At 40.5% G+C, this 15,826-nt stretch overlaps 1 protein-coding gene across 1 annotated transcript in view; it reads left to right on the forward strand.

Moving 5' to 3' along the window:
* The first annotated feature begins 13,788 nt into the window (after window positions 1-13,788).
* Window positions 13,789-15,826, forward strand: part of SRD5A2 (steroid 5 alpha-reductase 2) — a 55,872-nt gene continuing 53,834 nt past the window's right edge. Inside the window, exon 1 of the mRNA XM_007191379.1 lies at window positions 13,789-14,069. Within this exon, the coding sequence (XP_007191441.1) occupies window positions 13,789-14,069 (281 nt within the window). The remainder of the gene's footprint in view (window positions 14,070-15,826) is intronic.

Below are 15,826 nucleotides of genomic sequence, written 5' to 3' on the forward strand. Positions count from 1 at the left end.
GCAACACTTAGAAGAGAGAAGGCAGCTAGCATCACTGTGAGGGCTGCTTTGAAAACAAGAGAGGGGACCCCAGGCTGCATATGCATTTATCCTTCTCCAAATCTCCCCATCAGACATATCACCCCCCCACACACACTTTATGCACTTTTAGTCACACTTTTATGACTAAAATAGAAATTTAGGGAGAGAAAGACCATTGTTTTTCCTAGCCTGGAGTGTTCAAAAATAGAGATTAGTTAATGAGGGGTATGAGTAATGTTTCTAAAGTTTCATGAGAAATGAAGTAGCAGGGAAGACCCAGAGAGAACAAAATCGAATCTGTGCTATATATATACATGTCTCTGTCTAGGAAACTTCTATAGAGCATGTATTAATGGGCCGGAAGTTATTCTAGATTTGAGGGTTTGAAAGGTGAATAAGATGTGGTTCTGAGGGAAACTCATGAACAGTTGTTTTCAATATGATACATTGTCATTTAGGGATCTTTGGATGCAAGCAACAGAAACTGACTAAAAATTTTATTGGTGAAGCTACTAACATGAATAATTCCAGACAAATGTTTCTTTAGAAATTTATAATTAAGGCTAAAGAAAGAAGGTTGTCATTATTGTAAGGGATTTGGGCACTGAAAAAAGAAAACTGATTTCCTGCTAAATTCAGAAGAAAAAATTTAAAAACTCAAATTTTATAATGATTTTCCTTTGAGAGACCTAGAGTTGCTTAAAATATGTTTTGTTTCTTTAACTGATTAATATTCTTTATGGATACTGCCTCTCTATTTCTACTTTAGACACTGCTGCTTTATCACAACTTGCTCTTCTGGTTTGCACAAGAGTTGATAAAATCTATCTATCGATCTACCTACATATCAGTCAATCATCTATCCATCCATCCATCCATCAGCAAATAAATTGGTATAACTTATCTTTCACCAAAGGGGATGAAATATTCAGATTATAATATCTCCTTAATTAAATGGAGCAAGCTTATAGAGACAATATTAAGTGTTTATATATATGTTAAGTACAAAAAACTCAAATATGTCTAAACTACTGATTCTCAACTGGGAGCAATTTTGTCTCCCCAGGGGACATCTGGTAATATCTGGACATACTTTTGGTTGTCACAACTGGATGTGTGTATGCTACTGATATGTGTTACCTAATATTTTGTGCTTGACTTCTTATCATAATGTTTTTGAGATTCACCCATATTATTGTATGTATTTTGTTTGTTTGTATTGATGAGTAGTGGTCCATGGTATAGTTATACCACAATTTTTTTACCCATTCACCTCTTGGTGAACATTTGGGTTGCTTCCAGTTTTGGGCTGTTATGAATAATGTTGCTTTGAACATTCAATTACCTGTTTTGTGTGGACATACGTTTCCTTTCTTCTTGGGCAAATACTCAGATGAGAATTACTGGATCACATGGTAAATGTGTGTTTAACTTTATAAGGTACTGCATACTGTTTTCCAAATTGGTTGTACTATTTTACATCTCAAGGTACAAAATTTCAAGTTGTTACACATCCTTGTCAACACCTAGGATTTTCACTCTTTTAAATTTTAACCACGCTTTTGGGTATGTAGTAGTATCACATTGTGTTTTAGCTTACATTTTTCTGATGACTAATAATGTGGAGCATATTTTTATGTGCTTATTGGCTATTTGTAGATCTTCTTTATGAAATGTCTATTAAAATATTTTGCCCATTTTGATTTGATTGTAGGTCATCTAATTATTGAATTGTAAAAGTTATTTACATATTCTGGATACAATTCCTTTGTTGAATATATGTGTGGCAAAAATGTTTTCCAAATATATGGATTGCCATTTAGTCTTTTAAAATTTTTTTAATTTATTTAATTTATTTATTTGTGGCTGTGTTGGGTCTTTGTTGCTCTGCATGAGCTTTCTCTAGTTGTGGTGAGCAGGGGCTACTTGTCATTGTGGTGCGCGGGCTTCTCATTGTGATGTCTACTCTTGTTGCAGTTGCAGAACACAGGCTATAGTCGCATGGGCTTCAGTAGTTGTGGTGCATGGGCTCAGTGACTCTAGATTGCAGGCTCAGTAGTTGTGGCACACAGGCTTAGTTGCTCCATGCATGTGGGATCTTCCCAGACCAGGGCTCGAACCCATGTCCCCTGCATTGGCAGGCGGATTCTTAACCACTGCACCACCAGGGAAGCCCGCCATTTAGTCTTCTTAAGTGTGTCTTTGGAAAAAGAAAAAAGTTTTTAATCTTGATGAAGTTGATATTTATCATTTTTTCTTTTATACTTTGTTCTTTAGAATGTCTTGTTTAAGAAATCTTTATCTAACTCAGTGTCACAAAGATTTTATGCTATGTTCTCTTCTATAATTTTAGTAGTTTTAACTCATACATTTAGATCTATGATCTCTTTTTAAAGTTGATTTTGTATGTAATGGAAGAGTTGGGGTTTATTTTTTCCATAGAGAGATCTAATTTTTCCAGCACCATTTTTTTTCCTCCATTGGATAGCTTTGGCAACTTCTGTTGAAAATCAAACTATACTACAAATTTACAGTAATTCAAAAAGTATGGTACTGGCATTAGAATAGACAAATAGACCAATCAAATGGAACAGAGAGCCCAGAAATAATCCTCTGCATATACAGTCAATTAATATTTGACAAGGGTGCCAGAACACTCAATTGGGAAAGGACAGTCTCTTTAATAAACCTTGCTGGTAAAGCTGGATATGCAGAAAAATAAAATTGGACCTCTACCTTATACTGCTCTCAAAAATTAACTTGCAGTGGATTAAAGACTTTAACATAAGACCTGATACCATAATTCCTAAATGAAAACAAGGAGGAAACTTCTTGATATCAGTCTTGGCAGTTATCTTTTTGATATGACATCCAAAGCACAAGCAACAAAGGAAAAAATTAACAAGTGAGACTACATCAAACTAAAAAGCTTCTGCACAGCAAAAGGAACAATCAACAAAATGAAGGCAATATATGGAATGGAGAAAATATTTGCAAATCATATATTGGATAAGAGGTTAATATCCAAAATATGTAAAGAACTCATACAACTTAACAACAACAACACCAACGAACAACCCCAATAAAGAATGGGCAGAGGAACTGGATAGATATTTTTCCAAAGAAGAAATACAAATGGCTAATAGGTACATGAGAAAATGCTCAACATCACTAATCATCAGGGAAATGCAAATCAAAACCATGATGAGATATAACCTCACATCTGCTAGAATGGCTATCATCAAGAAAAGAAGAACCCTGAGAAAACCATAATTCAAAAAGAGTCATGTACCAAAATGTTCATTGCAGCTCTATTTACAATAGCCAGAACATGGAAGCAACCTAAGTGTCCATCAGCAGATGAATGGATAAAGAAGATGTGGCACATGTATACAATGGAATATTACTCAGCCATAAAAAGGAACGAAACTGAGTTATTTGTAGTGAGGTGGATGGACCTAGAGACTGTCATACAGAGTGAAGTAAGTCAGAAAGAGAAAAACAAATACTGTATATGGAATCTAAAAAAAAAAAAAAAAAGGTCAGAAGAACCTAGGCACAAGACAGGAATAAAGATGCAGACCTACTAGGGAATGGACTTGAGGATACGGGGAGGGGGAAGGGTAATCTGGGACAAAGTGAGAGAGTGGCATGGACATATATACGCTACCAAATGTAAAATAGATAGCTAGCGGGAAGCAGCTGCATAGCAGAGGGAGATCAGCTCGGTGCTTTGTGACCACCTAGAGAGGTGGGATAGGGAGGGTGGGAGGGAGGGAGAAGCAAGAGGGAAGAAATATGGGGACATATGTATGTGTATAACTGATTCACTTTGTTATAAAGCAGAAAATGACACACCATTGTAAAGCAATTATACTCTAATAAAGATGTTAAAAAAAAAGAAAGAAAAGAAGAGATAATAAGTGTTGGCAAAGATGTGGAGGAAAGGGAACACTTGTACACTGTTGGTGGGAATGTAAATTAGTTTAGCCACTATGGAAAACTGTATAGAAGTTCCTCAAAAAATTAAAAATAGAACTACCATAAGATCCAGCTTTTGGGTATATATCCAAAGAGTATGGAAACAGGATATCAAAAAGATATCTGCACTCCTGTGTTTATTGCAGCATTATTTTACAGTAGCCAAGATATGAAAACATCCTAAGTGTCTATCAGTGGATGAATGGATTAGGAAGATGTAGTATACATATACAATAGAATATTATTCTGCCACTTGCGACAACATGGATGGACCTTGAGGGTATTATGCTGAGTAAGATAACTGAGACAGAGAAAGCCAAATGTTGCATGATATCACTTATATGTGAAATGTAAAAAGCTGAACTCATAGGAATGGAGAGTAGAATGGTGGTTACCAGGGTCTGGGGTGTGGGGGAATTGGGGAGAAGGTGTTAAAGGGTACAAATGTACAACTAGTAAATAAATAAGTTCTGGAGATCTAATGCACAACATAGTGACTTATCTTTTCCCTTTCTTGATGGTATTACTTACAGAAAAGGTTTTAGTCTCAATGAAGCCAATTTATCTATTTTTCTTTTGTCACTTGTACTTTGTGTCATAGCTAAGAAATCATTGTCTAATATAAGGTCATGAAGATTGACACCTCTGTTTTCTTCTAAGAGTTTTATAGTTTTAACTCTCATTTTATGTGTTTGATCAATTTTGAGTTAATTTTTGTATATGGTGTAAAGTAGGGGTCCAATTTCATTCTTTTGCATGTAGATATCCATTTGTACCAAGACCAGTTGAAAAGGCTACTCCTTTCCCATTGAATGATCTTGGCAGTCTTGTTGAAAATCATTGACCATAGAGGGTACGAACTGATATTTGGACTCTCAGTTCTATTCCATTGGTCTATATGTTATTATGCTGGTACCACACTGTCTTGATAATTGTTTCTTGGTAGTAAGTTTTGAAGTTGGGAAATACTAGTCCTTCCATTTTTTTTCTTCTTTTTAAAGATTGTTTTGTCTATTCTGGGTCCCTTGCATTTCCACGTGGATTTTAGGCTTAACGTTACCATTTCTGAAAAAATCAGTTAAGATTTTGATAGGAATTGAGCCAAATATGTAGATCAGTTTAGAGAGTGTATTAATCTGCTCAGGTTGCCATAACAAAATATCGTTGACTGGGTGTCTTAAACAGGAATTTGTTTTCACAATTATGAAGATTAGACAGCAAAGATGAAGTTACTAGCAGGGTCGGTGTCTGGCAAGACATCTCTCCCTGGGTTGCAGATGACTGCCTTCTCAATGTGTTCTCACATAGGGTTGTAGGGGGGAGAGAGAGAGAGTGAGAGTGAGAGAGAGAGAGAGAGAGAGAGAGAGAGACTGAGAGATCTTCTTCTTCTCAAAAGGTCACAGTCCTGTATCTGATTAGAGCTCCATACTTATGACCTCATTTAACCTTATCACCTCCTAAAGACCCTATCTTCAGATACAATCACACTGGGGGTTAGGGTTTCAACATATGAATTTTGTGAAAGCACAATTTACTCTATAGCAGAGAGCATGACATCTAAATAATGTTAAGTCTTTAAATCCATGAACTTGGGATATCTTTCCATTTGTTTAAATGTTCTTTAATATCTTTCAACAATGTTTGTAGTTTTCAGTGTACAAGTCCTATTCTTCATTTGTTAAAATTTTACCTTAGTATTTTTTTTTTGGTGCTATTGTAAAAGAATTGTTTTAGTAATTTCATTTCAGGTTTTCATTGCTAGTTTATAGAAATACAATTGATTTTTGTATACTGATCCTGTATCCTGCAACCTTGCTGAACTCACTTATTTGTTCTAATAGTTTTTAGTAGATTGCTTATCATTTTTATATATAAGATCATGTCATTTGTGAATATAGTTTTACTTCTTTCTTTCCAAACTGTTCCCACCATCTACCTCTTCTGTGTTTTGTTCTTGTCATTCCTTTCCTGTTCCCTTCCTTTAGAATTATTTGATTTTTTAAAGATTTTATTTTAATTTTCCTGTTGAATTTATAGCTTTTTAAAATTGAGGTATAGTTGACATATAACATTATATTAGTCTCAGGTATACAACATAGTGATTTGATATTTGTATATATTGTGAAATGATCACCACAATAAGTCTAGTTAACATCCATGCCCATATATAGTAGTTATTCTTTATTGCATTTTTATAGGGTTGCCCTGTGGACTTCAATTACATTCATAATTTTCACAGTATAGTTATAGTTCTAGAACTATATATGGTTATATAGAACTATAGTGCAGTTATAGTTTTATGCTTCACTTAAAAGATGGAAATATTATAGATAAACAACTTATTGAATATAATTCCCTGTGCTGCAGAACTAAAACCTCCCTGTAATAAACCATAATGGAGAAGAATATGAAAAAGAATATATATATATATATAACTGAATCACTTTGCTATACACCAGAAACTAACACAACATTGTAAATCAACTATATACTTCAATAAAAAAATTAAAGAAATCTTGCAAACTTATAAACTCATATCTCTTCACCCTTTATGTTATGATTGTTATATGTGGTATAACAACATACATTAAAACTTCATAAAATAGTGTAATACTTTTAGCTTTTAAACCGTTATATGAATTAAAGAATACTAAGAAGAAAAAGGCAAAAATAGGTTTTTTTTGTTACATTTATCCAGATGTCCATGTCTTTCTTTCTTTCTTTTTCATCAGTGATGTGTTTATTGCTGTGGAAAAATAAAGCTCGGGTTGGGCAAAGAGAACAGGAATTTATCACCAGGGCAAGTATCAGTTCACATAAGAAAGACACTTTTATTTGTCCAGAATGAATTTCTCTGGAATCCACAGCTAGAAATCAGGTTGTGTTAGTGAAGGAAACAGTGATAAATTGTTCACTGTTTTCAGTAAAGCTGCTTGGTTCAAACATTGGAGGAAATATGGTTTCCCAAACATGCATTTCAGAAAATTACATTTACCCTCCTGATTAACACACAATCATGTATTCATCACAGATGTCTTTGTTTTCATTCAGTTTCTGTTTTAAAATTAATTTTTATTGGAATATAGTTGATTTACAATGTTGTATAGATGTCCATTTCTGATGCTCTACATTTTTTTCTGAAGATCCATATTTTAATCAAGTATGTTTTCCCTTCAGCCAAAAGAACTTTCTTTACCATTTATTGTAGTGAAGTTATGAATCTTCATAATTTTTGTTTATCTGAAAATATTTTACCCTCATTATTGAATAATATTTTTGCTGGATATAGTATTCTGGGCAGATATTATTTTCTTTCAGCATTTTAAAGATCTCTTCTGATTTACATGTTTTCTGATGAGAAGTTAGCTGTTAATCAGATTGTTGCTCCCCTCTCTATAATGTTATTTTTATATTTCTTTTATTATTTGTTCTTTATTTTTGACCTTAATAAGTTAAATATGATTTGCTTCAGCATAGGCTTCTTTGTGTTTTTCTGCTTGTTGCTCATTGAATACCTTGAATCTGTCAATTTCTGTCTTTTATCAATTTTGGGAATATTTCAGCCATTATTTCTTTGCATACTTTTAATGCCCCAATCTGTGTCTCTTGTCCTTGTCTGTTAAGTTGTATAGATTATGGGTTGTATTATTTTTCTCTCATGAATATTATTTCCTTTGTTTTAGATGGTAATTTCCCTGGCTGGTCTTGAACTTCAAACTTTCTTTTGTTTTGTTCAGAACTTTTGTCTTAAGCTGAATTGCTTTGAGTCTTTTCTGCATGTGTGCAGATGAGGGTAGACAGAATTTGGGGATTCCCTCTCTGGCTCTTTCCTTTCCAGGAATATGGTAGGTTTTTCCCCATGTGTCTATGTTACTGCTGTGTAGACGATTCAGACTGCACTTAGGCCAGACTAAGAGTCTCAGAAAAGAGGAATTTATGCCTATAGCTGTCCACATCTCCCTTCCATGTGAACATAAACTCCCCATCAGTATCTGTCTGCTGCTGTTTATTCTCCAGTACCTTCAGGTAGGTTTTCTTCCTCTTAGGTTTTTTTTTCTTTTATTTACTTATTTATTTATTTTATTTATTTTTTGGCTGTGTTGGGTCTTTGTTGCTGCGCGTGGGCTTTCTCTAGTTGTGGCGAGTGGGGGCTACTCTCTGTTGCCGTGTGCAGGCTTCTCATTGCGGTGGCTTCTCTTGTTGAGGAGCACAGGCTCTAGGTGTGTGGGTTTCAGTTGTTGTGGCTCGCAGGCTATAGAACGCAGGCTCAGTAATTGTGGCACACAGGCTTAGTTGCTCCATGGCATGTGGGATCTTCCCAGACCAGGGCTCAAACCCGTGTCCCCTGCATTGGCAGGCAGATTCCCAACCACTGCGCCACCAGGGAAGTCCTGCTTTTAGGTTTTATCATTGCTTTCTGGCGTGTGTGTGTGTGTTTGTGTGTCTGGCAGAATATTAGTCCATCATGATACCTGGTAGCAAATCTCCTTACCTTCATAAAAATGAAGGATATTTTCAATGGATATGAAATTCTTGGTTGAAAAAACTTTTTCTTTCAGCATTTTAAATATTTCATTGTCCTCTGGCTTACATATTTTCTGAGAAATCTGTTGTACTTATTGCCTTTGTTCCTCTACATCTTTTTTTTCTGGCTACTTAAGATTTTCCCTTTTTTCACTGGTTCTCAGCAATTTGGTTATGAAATACCTTGGTGTGATTTGAGTGTGTGTGTTTATCTTGCTTGAGGTTTATCAAGGTTCTTGAATTTGTAAGATGGAGTTCCCATCAAATCTGGAAAGTCTTCAAATATTATTTCTTCATTTTTTTTCTGGCACTCTTCCTTCTTTTTATGGGATTCTATCTATTGTTAGACTTTTTGATATTGTCCAGCAGGTCACTGAGTCTCCATTTATTTCCTCCTCCCTCTACAACCCCAATCTCATTTTTCTCTGTGAGAAATCTCATAATTCTTTTAGATTATTTTTATTATGATGTCTTCAAATTTACTAATCTTTTCTTGTGAAATGTCTAGCCTATTATTAATCACATCCAGGGAATTTTTCACTTCCAACTTTTTCATTGTTGTAAGTTCCATTCTTATATTTTCCATTTATCTCACTATGTTAATTTTAAAAAATCCTTAAGCATATTGAGTATACTTAAAATAGATATTTTAGAGTATTTGTCTGTTAATCCAGCATCTCTGTCATTTCTAGGTCTGTTTCTATTGACCGATTTTCCTCTTGGTTATGTGACACATTTTTTTGCTTCTTGACGTGTGTAGTGAAGAATTAAATTTATCCAAAGAGAGGTCTGGTCTTTGTGCCAGTTCCTTGGGGATAGCCTCTAAACCCTTGGGATAAAGAATTTGGTTGGCCCTTTCCCCAGTTCTGGGAAGTGGCCCCTAAATCCTTGGAATTTCCTTAGTGATAGGAATATCTTTGCTGTTCATGGGGGCCCTGATAGTTTATACTAAGTAGATGACTCAGAATGGGGGCTGGCCATGCCAGAATGACCAACTATGTGATTAGAGGGTTGGGATTTGGGCCATGTGATATCAGCCTGACCTCTGAGGAGCAGAGCAGGGCTGGAGATTGAGTTCAACCACATAGCCGGTGATCAATCAATTGTGAATGAAACCTTAATAAAAAATATGGGCACTGAAGCTTGGATGAGCTTTCCTGGTAGGCAAGCCACTGCAGTTGTCACACACTGATGTGCTGAGAAGGTAGTGGATCCTGACTCCATGGGGAGAGGACAAGAAAACTTCATGTTTGGGACACCCCCTCAACCTAATCTCTTCTTTTGGCTAGTTCTGATTTATGTCTTTTTGCTATAGTAAAGCTGTAATCATCAATATATTACTTTCCTGAGTTCTGTGAGTTGCTCTAGAGAATTATTGAACCTGAAGGTTTAGTGGGAGCCCTCATATTTGTAGTGAGCTGTTCAGAAGTATGTGTGGCCTGGAGACCCCTGAAGTTACTTGCATCTGAAGTGAGGGCAGTCTTGTGGAGGACTGTGTCCTAAACCTGTGAAGTTTGGCTCAACTTGAGTAATTGGTGTCAGAAGTCAACACAACATGTCTAGTAACTTGGGGGATGTTGGATATTGTGAAGGCTACATTGTTACTTGTCTGTATGTAATTGTCTTCCTTTAAAGAGGGTTGGACATTGTTAAATTACTTGTGAATCATCTTGATCTTTTGGGGGGATTGATTGAACATTTTGTTAGGAAGGTAGTCTTCACTCTAAAAATAAATTATTCCTACCACTAAAGCATGACCTTCTGGGATCACTACTGAATTTCCCAGGTGATCTCTTTCTCTCTCTGACACACACACACACATGCACACACCAGCCATACCCTGATCATCTCTTACATCAAGCTCTTATACTCTGGACCACTATTCGCCTGCCTTAATCACCCCAGTGCCAGGTACCAGACAACTAGAAATAGCCCCTACAACCAACAGCCCAGTGAAAATATTCAAACTAGCCAATCCTAAGTCTGCTTACCTTACCTTGTCCATTCCTTCCTGCAGAAACCACAATAAAGCTCTTGTCCATGATTTCCTGTCACTCCCTCTGCCTACTGACTGATCCTGATTCTTCCCTGTGTGGTCTTGTGTGGCTTGCTGTGTCTCCCGTTTCTGGGGATCTGTGAGTATAAACTTCCTTCATGATGGTCATTTCCATGTCTGCATGCCTCACCATACTGATTAAAATAAATTTCCAGTACCATTAAAACACACACAAAAAGTAAATACTGTATGATTATATTATGTAAAGTTCAAAAGCTGGCATAACTAACTATGATGTCAGAAGTCAGGGTGGTGGTTATTCTGGGAGGGGATGTAAGGAGGCCTGAGGGGAGCTTCTGGTATGCTAGCAAGCAGTTTCTGGACTTAGGTGCTGGTTGCAAGAATGTATTCAGGTTGTGCAAATCAATCAAGTTGTATATTTCCAATCTGAGCACTTTCTTTATGCATGTAATTCAGAGCAGTTGCATTACTGGTTCCAATTCTCTACCTCTCCCTGTATCCCTGTCCTTTGCCATGTAACTTTGCAATACTTTCCTATTCTGACTCTGGAATCCACGATGTGACTTGATTTGGACAACGGAAAAAGTACAAAGTAAGAGTGTACTAGTTCTTGGCCTGAGCCTCAAGAGGTCTTTTGTGTTTCTTGTCCTCTTGTGCTTCTGTTATTGAGACTGTATAGATATGGTGGGGCTAGCTCACTTATGCTAGGACCAGAGCCATGTGGAACAGAGCTGTCTCAGCTAAGGTTCTCCATCCAAACCCAGCCTGGAGCAGGCCTCTCAGTTGCTCAACAGATGAATGAGTGAGCATAGTCAAGATCAGCCAAGCCTAGCCTAGGACAGCTGACCTCCATCTGACTCACAGATGCATAATCTGAAGAGAACTGACTTTTAGTGTAGTTTGTTATGCAGCAAAAGCTAACTGATACAGTAGTGGAAAAAAGATGATGAGGACCAAAATTGGGCACAGTTGTAAGAAAAGAGAGGAGAGAATTGAGAAAGGAGAAATTTCATTAAAAAAAAAAAGTATTCCATCAAGTTGGGTTTGAAATGTCACACTGCCTATTATCCTGATACTGTATGTTATCAAGAAATATAGGGACTTCCCTGGCAGTCCAGTGGTTAAGACTTCACCTTCCAATGCAGGGGGTGCGGGTTCGATCCCTGGTCTGGTAGCTAAGATCCCACATGTCTCATGGCCAAAAACCAAAACATAAAGAAGCAATATTGTAACAAATTCAGTAAAAACTTTAGAAATGGTCCACATCAAAAAAATCTTAAAAAAAAAAGAAATCTAGAATTTCCTGAGTCTGCAAGCCAGCCTCCCAGGGAGGCTATGGCTATTTCGGACAGAGAAGAGGTAACCAAGAACACACAGGGAGGATCTGGGTGTGGGTGGAGGAGAGTGGAGGGGAAGATAAACGGGTTTAGTTTTGGGTAGGGTTGAATTTGAGGTCTCTGAAGGACATCCAAGTAGAGGTGCCCAGCAGGGAGGAAATGCAGATGAGAAGCTCCAGTCTTTGCTGGAGATCTAGATTTGGGTGTTCTCAACTAGCAAATAGTAAATAAGGAATCTGGGACTGGATCTGGAAAGCCAGTGCAAATACAGCTCTAGGTAGCTGTGAGAGCTGAGCCTGGCCACTCCATGGAGGGTGCTTCAGCCAATATGGGTGGTTCCTACAGGGTGGTCAACTGAAAACTGAAGCCTATTTACAATTTAATTTTTAACCCAACAGGAAAGTGGTGAATACCTCTTCAGCAAGCAGAGGGCATCACCATACACCACCGTGTCCCAGGAATCAGGAAACAACCTCAAACTGGGCAGATGAAACACTATGTACCTTTCATTGGAATAGCCGGTAGGACAGGGCAGGAGTGGATGGAGTAATGCTGAGTGGGGCTCCTGAGCGGCAGTTAGTGGGAGCAAAGGGCGAAGGATGAAGAAAGCGCCCAAGAAAGGGGAGGGAGAGCAAGGGAAAGATGGGTGGAGCCTGAAGTAGGGACAAGAGAAGAAAATTAACAGGGATGAAGCAATCAAGGGAGGTGGGACAAGAAGACGGACGAGGAGGCTAAACAGCAGGTGGGAAGAGGAGGCCAACCTGAGAGGAGGAAACTGGATTTAAGAAAGAAGAGGAAAAAAGGGGTACAAAATATATGAAGAAGGCAGTTAAGGAAGTCTGGATACTGAATCAGAGAAGGGAAGAGGAAACAGATAATGAACGAGGGGGTGAAGAATGACAGGAGGGCAGCAGACAGAAGGGAGAGAGAAAGAACCGCGTCTTAGGTGTTCTAGAGCCCAGCTGCACTTCGAAGGGCAACATCATATGGAACTCGATTCATCCGCTCCAGGAGATGGGAGAGGGCGTCCCGCGGCTGAAGCCCTAGACATGAGCCTGAATCTGGGCCAGCTCGGGAAGTCCCGCGAAAGAGGAGAGGCTAGGGCAGACAGACAGGATCACTACTCAGGGTCGAAATCCGTGCTTCCACGCCCACGCTCAGTCGACTCGTCTCTTCAAAGCAGAGAGAAAGCGGAGGAAATAAGGATGGGGAGAGGCTGGTACCTGCCTGGGGGCGAGGTGGTGCGGAGGGGCCACTAATGCCGAAAGTGGCCAAGGAGAGCGGCGCCCCAGCGCAGAAGGCCTGGGGGGACGCGGGAAGTGGCTGGAGGCTGGGCCCAGGGTCCAGTGGAAGCTGGCGGAGAGTGAAGGAGCACAGGGAACCGGAGGGGTTGGGGAGATTCTGGCTGCGGATGGTCAGAGGGTGGGGACTGCGTGGCGACCACACAGAGGGTGTGTGTTAGGGCGGGAGAACTACCCTGGCTAAGTCGTACCTGTAGTTTTCTATTTCCTAGTCCCAGAAGTTGCAGCATCAGAGGTTGATGGGTGAAGAGCAAATCTTCGAAGGGCAGTTAGAAGGAGAGAACAGTGGCAGGCTGTGGAGAGGGGCGGACGCGCGGGCGAAGGCGCGAATATGGGCTAAAGGAAAGGCGCAGGACACGAAGTTGGCTCCGCGAAAGCCTTCATCCACTCTCCTCCTGGCTGCTTTCCGAAGTGCCAGCCCTGCGAAAGGGGCATCGCTGCTGAGCCTAGCCAGGGCTGGCCGCACTGAGATGGGACGTAGGATGGAGGGGCGGGAGCCAAGGCCGAAGGGGCGGACACGGGGTGGTGTCTAGCTCTCCATAAAGGGGCGGCGGGGCCCGCGCTCTCTTCTGCGCTGGCAGCGGCCACCAGCGGGGAACAGGGCGCAATGTCCGTTCGCTGCCAGGAGAGTCCGGTGCTGGCAGGCAGCGCCACTTTGGCCGCCCTGGGGGCACTGGTTCTGTGCCTCGCGGAGCCCGCCGGCTACGGGAAGTACACGGAGAGCCGGATGCCCGTGGCTACCCGCCTGTCCGCCCGCGCCGCCTGGTTCCTGCAGGAGCTGCCCTCCTTCGCGGTGCCCGCGGGGATCCTCGCCGGGCAGCCCCGCTCTCTCTTCGGCCAGCCTGCGACTGTGCTTCTGGGCCTCTTCTGCGCACATTACTTCCACAGGTAGCGTTTTCCCTTGAGGGTGCGGAGCGCAGCGCACTGCCAGGCTCCCGGCGTCCAGGAGCGCAGCGCGCGGCGCGCACTGAGGATCGCGGAGGGGCGGCGCGAGCCGCTGCAAGGAGCGCGGCGCGAGGGGAGCACCTGGCTGGGCCGGGGCTGCGAGCCAGACGCGGGCTAGTGGAGGAGCGATCGCGGGCAGACGCCGCCTTCACTCTCCACGGCCCCGCGCGCGTCTCGGGTCCGCTTCGAATCCTTGGACTGCTCTGGGGAAAGCGGTGGAGCGGGGCGGGAGGCAAGCTGGAAAGCTCAAGCTGGGCAGAGCTCTTGTTTCAGACAGTTACCTCTCCAGCTCCGCGCCGTCCCGCGTCACCTGTGGCGTCTTGCCCACCACCCCTTCTCGTTCTTCCTTCACCTTTCCTTTGCAGGGTGGGGGCGGGCTGGTTCTGAGATCTTGAGGGAGTCTAAGTATTGGCATCTCCCGAAGGAAATTCGGCTCAGAGGGACTGGATCAACGTATCTCCGCAGGGAGATGGGCAGACCCAGACCCTGGACTTCAACGGTGAGAAAGAGAACGTGATGGGAACCCACTGACCTGAGCAAGAGTCCCACTTCTCAGGACCCACCGAAAAGGGACCGCGCTCACCACCAACTCGTTTCAAGTTCCCCTGGCACTTAAGTGTGGATGGGTTGAAGTTAACTTAGAGCTGAAATGTTCTTCTGAATTAAAAATCCCAAATTCAGGAGAACTTTACCTTCTGCTCTGAGAAGGAAAGACAGGAAAAAAAACCAAGGGCTTTCAGGATTCGGAGAATAGATGCTCAAAAGAGACTCACAGTGGAAGAGAAGAGCGCAAGATTCAGTTGCCTACCATGCCTAGTCATTTACCTTCTGTCGTCCCATGTAGCCCCATTGTAACCTTGTGAGATATGTATTTACTGTGCCCACTTTATAGACAAAGGAACTGAGGCTGTGTAAGGTTAAGTGACTGAATGAAGATGATACAGCTAGTGCCCGGCCAAATTCAAATCTAAGCCTGTGAAACTCCATCGTTTAAGACCTTTCCACCATGTTAAGCAGGCGGATACTCTGCAAGGAGAAAACAGAATCCACGGACAGAGAAAAGTTGCCAAGCCAAATCAAGAACTGGAACAGAGGCACAGCCTTATTTTGCATAGAGAATTTATGGGGTAAAAAAAGCAAGGAAATCTAGATTAGAAATTAGGGTAAAGAATTCCTCTGGAAGCTGAAAGGCATGATCCTCTCTCATTAGGATCATAAGGGAAAAGTGATACCTCATTTTGGGAAAAGAAGTGTAGAGAAACAAGTTTTAACTTCTCTTTCCATATAATCCCTTCTTATCCTCTGGATCTTTTTTATTGGTCAAGATTTAATATTTATGCAATTTTAACTGGATTCTCACTCTTTTAATAATTATTGCCAAGCAACCATTTCATAAATGGGTGTCCTTTCTGGAGCTATTTACTAACCATTTTATTTTATCCAGATTTAGGTGGTTTAATTTGCACAGAAAGAAGGATGTTGGGTGTAGGAGATAAGAGAACAGCTTTTGATTTCACTGTTATTGGAGAAGACATTTGACAGAAAAATGTGATTTTATCAGGCAATTACTTTTAACTTCTAATTAACTACTGTCTGTTAGCACCATAAACAATATTTTTATGAGTTCATTTCATCTTACAGTATTGATTAGTGCTTTCTGACAATCCTATTAACATAAGTTTTAGACTTTTTTTAAAGCC

Source organism: Balaenoptera acutorostrata, chromosome 12 (genome assembly GCF_949987535.1).
Source record: "Balaenoptera acutorostrata chromosome 12, mBalAcu1.1, whole genome shotgun sequence".
Lineage (NCBI taxonomy): Eukaryota > Metazoa > Chordata > Mammalia > Artiodactyla > Balaenopteridae > Balaenoptera > Balaenoptera acutorostrata.